The 7,500-nt window shown below is 40.4% G+C and overlaps 1 protein-coding gene across 3 annotated transcripts in view; it reads left to right on the top strand.

Moving 5' to 3' along the window:
* Window positions 1-7,500, top strand: part of LOC138052229 (uncharacterized) — a 42,485-nt gene that overhangs the window by 25,460 nt on the left and 9,525 nt on the right. For all 3 annotated transcript variants that reach the window (XM_068898611.1, XM_068898612.1, XM_068898613.1), the window contains 4 exons: window positions 213-263; window positions 3,760-3,798; window positions 4,345-4,464; window positions 4,577-4,959. In XM_068898611.1, the coding sequence (XP_068754712.1) occupies window positions 213-263; window positions 3,760-3,798; window positions 4,345-4,464; window positions 4,577-4,959 (593 nt within the window). The remainder of the gene's footprint in view (window positions 1-212; window positions 264-3,759; window positions 3,799-4,344; window positions 4,465-4,576; window positions 4,960-7,500) is intronic.

Genomic DNA, 7,500 nt, shown 5'->3' with positions numbered 1-7,500 from the left:
ATTTACTATTTCTCAGTAAAAGTCTCTCACTTTTTTCGAAAAATGCTTCTCATTTTACCAGCACTTTTATTTTATATATTGTCTTTTGTTTCGGTCAACAAACGAGGCGTCTAATCATGTGAGTAAATAGACTCTATTCGTTTTAGCTTATGTTAAGGCACTCAAACCACTTACTGATGATAACGATTTCTGTGTCGATTTAATACTTGCAGACCTCAATACAGCCAAGGCCACCAGATCTAATTGGATAGCCACGAAAGTCGGTGAGTGCCCATTCAGGTCATTTCTCAGTAATACGGTCAAAAATAAAGGAAGTCGAGAAACGCTTTCCCATTTTACCAGCACTTTTCTTTCAAATATTGTCCTTTGTTTCGGTCAGCAAACGAGGCGGCTAATCATGTGAGTAAATAGACTCTATAGCGAAAGCCTGGTTTTCACTAGCGACGCAAGCACAAACACAAGTGCAAACATAAGAGCGCTTATTTCACCGTGAAAAAGGGGTTGACGCAAGCATAAGCACAAACACAAGGATCTTTTGTTTTTCTTTTCCTTGTGCTTGTGCTTATGCTTGCGTTCGCTTGTGTCGTGTGAAAACGGCAAGCAGCGCAAGCTCAAGGAAATCTTCTACGTTTGGCCAATTACAGCACTCGTTCCAGATTCCGTGCGTCTGAGAATTTGAGCAAACTGGCGGATGCTGTGGTTGATTATTATGCTTATGTCGAAGTTCGTTTTCACTAGCATAAGCTACTTATGCTTGCGCTAGTGCTTGCGTCACTAGTGAAAACCAGGCTGAAGGCACTAAATATAATATATAGATTTAGCCAAGCCTAAAAGCGGAGCTACCGTTTCTAACCCCAGTATATTAAAGAATTATGCTTCTGCATAAAGCACCAAATTAATCGTCATTAGTGTATGCAGTTTACAGTGATCAAACACCGCTGAGCTGACAGCAGTAAATAAACAAGCAAACAATAACCAACAATTTTAATCAACATGTAAAACTGAAATTACATACACAGTAATCTTTCACAACATTTTCCGTTTGACTGATAATCTTTACACTATCTCTCTTCAGTTTAGAATAACAGAAAAAATGTTACTAATTAAAAAAATCAAGCTAAAGAGCAGCAAATTCGCATACTCGACTTCAATTTCACATTCAAACAAAGCAGCGTACAACTGGACGTCCATTTCAAATAAAAAGCCTTTAAATGTGAAATATGCCAGAATCTCTGTCAACACGGAATTGCAAACGTTTTCAGGCCTTCCCTGTTTTTTAGCGAATTTTACAAAATCTCTGAGGCAGCAAGGCATATATTAAAAAGGAAAACATTTACCTAAAAGCAGGAGCCCATTAGAATGGGCTCCTGCTGAAAGCTAATTAACCGTTGTAAACAAGTGTTTTGTCTCTCGCTCTATTTCTCTCAGCTTTACAGTGTTCTTCAATGAATCTTCTCTTCTTCTCCTTCCTTGGCTTCTCTTGAGGCTTTCTTCTCTTAAATTTCTCAAATTTCGTCGCCTCTTCTCTCGTGCTCTTTCCTGCTCTTTATCCCGTTGCTCTTCACTAAATTTCCCGCCAGAAAAACGCGGGATGCCAAATGCAACACTGCCACGCGATTTCCCGTCAAGGAAAATTGCTCGAACACTCCCGTTCCCAGACGTTGTCCTGCTTCCCCATCTCCAACCCGACAGTCTGTACGGACGGGCGTACGCTGAAGTCATAACCCAAATTTCTCGCATGTATAGATATGTTACAAAAAATCTTATCTGTGGTGCTCCGCTGGCGCGCTTTGCGCGCCTGAGTTCTGCTAATAACATATTAGGGACCTTTAGCACCGAGAGTTTTCCCAGCGACGGCTACATCGGTGGGCAAAAGAGACTGGGGCTAAGATGGCGTTGTTCCCGCCCAAACATTTCATTTCGTTTCATTTCATTTCATTTCCCGACGGCAACTTGCTGACCACTTTAAAATCTTTGTCCGCGAAAATGAACAAATTTAACACTTGTCAGGAGATACTTTTGCTTAGCTATGCAGGAACCCACATCTCTGACGAAGACCTTGTTCCATTATACGCTTGTTATCACTCAAAAATGCAGATTTTGGCTTTTAATCGTAGGATGTTTTCGAACTAGAAAACATGAATTCAGCTGACTGCAAGGCCGAATTTCGAGTTGTAAAGGCAGACCCTGTCTCACCTTGCAAATGCTTTACAGATTCCAGCTGTGTTCCGTTGCAGACAGAGGAGCATTTGCGATAGTTTAGATGGTCAGGACTGTTTGTGCTGCGGAGACGAACAAGTCAGTCCATGCATGAGCGGGACTTCCTTTCTTTTCTCCAAACGCATTTCTGGTTAACATTTCTCTTAGAAAAATCACGTCATGTTCGTCTCTCCGCTCCATCGGCCTAGAGTGAAGCATAATTTTGATAAGAATGAAGATTCAAAACAGCCAAAACCTTTATCAAGTTACCTTACTCACTTGTATTTTGGCATTTGATCGTCAGATACCGCCATTGTCAGTCTGAGTCTACAACTGTCCTTTTGAAATACGATGACTAAAATGCGTTTTATGCCAAAAGCCATTCAAAAAAATCACGAGAAGGTGAGAGGAGTCGCTAACCTACGACGTCAAACGGAAATAAAACTTTTGGTCCCCGTACGACCGTCCACCCCTCCACGTATGCCAATGTGACCAGTATCACGTGACAATATCACGGGCTGAAATTTATAGAATCAATACTTGTAAACTTGTCTCCAGCTAGTTTACGTACATCTTTGATATTGGACATCCATGTTATGGTCAATTGACAACTGTCAAAACAAGATATCCGCTGACCACTATCAAGTGACCATATCGCGGGCTCATCGAGGCCAGCTGTTTTTATATGTTGACCGCTGACCAGGTACCGGTTTTCGGTTGGATCGCAGGCTCAATCTAGGATAACTTATTGTAAGAATACAAACCCCGGAAGCTCAGCTTTTAGGCTTGGCTAAATCTATATTTAACCAATATCCTGCGAAATCACGCGGAATATCGCCTGATACTTAGCCGACGAGGCAGTAGGCCGAGTTGGCTAAAATCAGGCAATATTCCGCAAGATTGAGCAGGATAATGGTTTTATTATTCAAGACGTTGATGACACAGCACAAATTTCTAAGTTGATTGAGAAAAAAGGCTGGAAAAACTACCATTTTTCTCCGCGACACACAAAATTACGTATATCGCAGGATATCTGTTGAGCACGCACGACGAATATTGCGCGCGCTATGAACATATTTGGACATTGTCACAATGTGTTGAATAATAAATTACAGTATATATACTGTAACATTTTGAGCCACTAACTATGGTCGATATATATGGGTTATTGACCAAGCTTGTTCGGTCAAGACGGCTGGATATTGGCCAAGTTCTTTTTTTGCCTGTTTATACACGCAAAGAAAGAACGAGGCAAATATCCGGCCATCTTGACCGGAAAAGCTTTGTTAATAAAGGAATTATTATATGGGATATAAACACCAAAAAAATTATCTTTGATCTTGAGGGAACAAGCGAGAAATCCCGAGCAGGCAAGATACCTCCATCCTGCCCGCTCGGGTAGCCAATCACAGCGCGGGATTTGGTTTATCTTGCCCTTTCAGGTAAATAGTCATGTAAGAAACTAAACTATATACCGACTAGAAATTAAGGCATAATAGATACTGAAGGCACTCAAACTACTTACTGATGAAAATTATTTACGTGCTTTGGTAATCGCAGTCAGGTCCTCATCCTACGTCTATCTGTGGATAAACACCGGTGAGTGCCCATTCATGTCATTTTCTACATACTGTGCTCAGTTGCTGTGCCGACTTACCACGTTCTCGGCAGACAGACATTCATTTTAACTATTTCCTTGGTTTCTCCACTGGAAGGTGTTTATGATGTGGGGTCTCAAGGGCCTCTACTCCCATTTCCAACCTCTTTTGTCTTTAGAAAAATGTTCTAAGTATTATCACATTTTCGTCACCACGCACCCAGCCTATCTTTTTAAAGTTTGAATTACTTGACATTTTTGTTATTTATAAATACCAAGTCTTCCGCTTTATATTTCTTCATATCCAGAAGCATCTACCTACCTCTCTCGGCAGCAATAACTATAGTACTTTATCGTTACTTATTTATTGATTGATTAATTTATTATTCATGTTCTGAGTAAAACGGTCGAAAGTGAACAAAGTCCTTCACGTTTTTTGAGAAACGCTTTCTCGTTATACCAGCACTTTTTATTTCAATATTGTCTTTTGTTCCGGTCAACAAACGAGGCGGCTAATCATGTGAGTAAATAGACTCTATTCGTTTTAGATGATGTTATGATGAGGAAGGAATCGACCGTTGTGGGTGGCTATGAATTTATTGGAAGGGCACGACGTAAGATAGTCAAATTCCCAAACTCCACCGAATCTGGGTGGCAGAAGATAAGCGGTAAGTGCCCATTCATTTGATTTTCTACGTGCTGTGGCTTGCTATGCGGACCTACCAAGTTCTCGGCAGGCAAATCTTCGCTTAAACTGTTTCCTTGCTTTCCTTTTGGAAGGTGCTTATGATGGCGGTTCTCAAGGTACACCGTGTGACCCGCATTTGGAGATGGAACACTCTGCTGCTAATGGCAAAAAAAGCCAGTGGACTTTGTTAGTGAAATGCAGGGAAAAAGTACCACCGGAACAAGAGACGCTTTCAACCAGACACTGGTCAAATATTACGGAGGTTTTTCCAGATGCGAAAGTGAAAGAACTTGCTAAAACAGTACATCTTACTTTAACTGAAGCTATGGAAAGCTATGAGTTCGCTGTATTTGGAAAACCAGGCAACAATGACCGAAAGAGAATGCAGGTGGGAATATTCGGGTCGAAACCAAAGAAAGGTCAGGATTGGAACATATTTGTGACGCTATTTGATGACACTTTGATGGAGTTGAAGGTATGGTCGATGAATTTAGCTTTTTGTTAACAAACACTGGATACTGTCATTCCTTTAGGAAATGTTTGGGCTAAATTTATCAATACGCGATCAAATTAAGAAAGAATTGTACAAGGCCGGGACAGATATGATTACAAACTTAGCCGACTTGGAACGGTACGTTTTGTATAAATCAGTATATTTATATACGTCGGGTTGTTCTACGTAGTATGGCCAGACAAAAATAAGGCGACAATAGTTTGACGAAATTGTTGATGTAAGGGCTCACAAAACGATCGTTGTAAAGTGCTAATCGCCGCTTGGACATAACAATACAAATGCTTCAAAGGCCTCTTTTAATTCGTTCAGGAATTAGGCGTGGGTCGCACTTGGGAAACTTCTCACGGAACGTTTCCAAGGGCTTGCCTCACCCTTCTTAATTATACATTTCTTGCAACTTATTTCTTCTCACCTTCCCTTTAGCCTGATGATCACATGTTCTCCCGCGATGCGTTTTCCCCTGTCTTCTTTTTAGAGGGTGGAAAGAGAAGGGTCTTCATCACGTTTCACGGAAAATAAAATGGCCTTCACTTTCACATTTCACAGACAATGAAATGGCCGTTTCACGAAAAAAAATAACTTTTTGACACAAAATATTTTTCTTACGTTTGTTAGCAGGTACAGGCAGCCGTCTGCCATAAAGAAACGCATCAAAACTATTACATTGGGAAGAGTCTCGCGACCTTCTGAGACGATTTCTGAGCTAGTTTTCGCCGTGTTGATTGACCAGCAAGGCTGTCAAGGATAGGGAGCGAAGGCTCGCGTTTCAGGGAATCACGCAATCCAAATGTACCTCATTCGTACTAATTTTCGCGGGCACTTAATTTCGCGAATTTGGAACACGAATATTTCGCGAGCATTAATTTTCGCAATTTTGTGATGCTAACTTTGATAAAACCTTGTCGGTTTTCTGGCCTTTGAAGACATCCCAGACGAGCAGCGCTTTTTGAGTTGCCTGTAGTTTCAACTCCTTCCGTATTAGATCTACATAAGGTTTGATTACTTTATCTATCAGACTTAACGTTTCCGTCTCATCTGAATAGTGTTTTGGATTCTACGAGACCAAAAATCCCTTCGGAAACTGAAAATCCCTTCGCTGGCTTGCTGTGGTTTTCCCTTGGTATATTATTTGCATTGGCAAAAAGTTACCGGAGAGAGATATAACAAAAGTAAGTGCAATACTTCTTTTGTCAGTGAGGCCTTTTTATTGGTACAGAAGAAGAATTGCTCGCACGTATTTCGGGTGAATAGTGGTTGTAATTTCCTCTCTTTCTTGCTGTAGCTGAGGAACTCTTCTCGTCATCATGATCATCTGCTAATGTTCCTACAACAGATACAACGTTTTGTTACTCAACAGTACCAAGAGATGTGTTTTCTTGACTTGGAAAACAAGCATGAATTGAAGGCACAGTGTCGCAATTTACTGAATCCGATTGGCTGTTATTTTGAATTGTAAAGCCGTAGCGAAATAATGCCATCTTGAGGCTATTAAAGCCAAGCAGTTGCGTAAAAATCAGGGGCACCCAACGAGAATATAGTTCAAAACCACTTAGACATAGCATTGTTAAACGTATTTTAGTATTTTAACGGTATATTTTTATCCCCTAAAATTTTTTCATCTGTTCGGATTTTCTAGCTGAAAGTCTAGTGATCCGAAAATGATAGATGTCAAAACTTACCTTTTCTAAAATTTCAGCCAGAAAAAAGGCTCCCGAAAATTCTAGGTGACCTTTTTAGGGTAAAAATCCGTTTAAAATAGGCAATTATACCATTTTTTAGATGTTCGAAAATCCTAGGACAGGCAGGCAAGCAAGGAATTTACAACAAATGTTCTGAAAATTCTAGATCTCAAATTTTCTTCCGAACAGATATTTTTCCGAAAATTGACGTTGGGTGCCCCTGAGAAATTAAAATGAAACATCGATCCTCAGTACGTATGTCACAAAGGTCACGTTCAAACTGTAGGTGGTATAAGACGTCACTTGATTGTAATCACATGTTCTCTGTTACAATTATGGCAAACAACGAAATAGAGGCTACTCTTACATATTTTTTTCTGTGTGGTATGGTGCGGTATTCGTGGATTTCACGTCTACAAAGAAGTTTGGGAACCGATCCTTATGGAACGTTTGAACCTTTCTCACGAGCGAAAGAACCTCCATGATCGCTATGCTATAGCTGCTTATAAGCGCCTTCTTGGACGGCTTGCTGACTCAATCATTGGTCACTTACCCAGAGAGATCTCTAGGCCTACACGTTTTTTTTCTTTTAAGAGGAGTGGTTGCTTTCGCTGAAGTCATAAATACAACGCACAGAAGATCACCGCTTGTACAAGGAGGACTTGAAATTCCAGTTAAAGTTGTGATTGAAATCGAAGCCACAGCAAAGAACAGATTGATAATTGACAAATACAAAGAGCTTGTGTTGGCTAATTATAAAGAGCCTGACCTAAATAGACATTTTGATGAGTGCACGAAAGATATTTTAAAAGAGCTATGCATG

The sequence above is a fragment of the Montipora capricornis genome, chromosome 6 (assembly GCF_036669925.1).
Source record: "Montipora capricornis isolate CH-2021 chromosome 6, ASM3666992v2, whole genome shotgun sequence".
Classification (NCBI taxonomy): domain Eukaryota; kingdom Metazoa; phylum Cnidaria; class Anthozoa; order Scleractinia; family Acroporidae; genus Montipora; species Montipora capricornis.
This window is presented reverse-complemented; position numbering and strand designations above follow the sequence as displayed.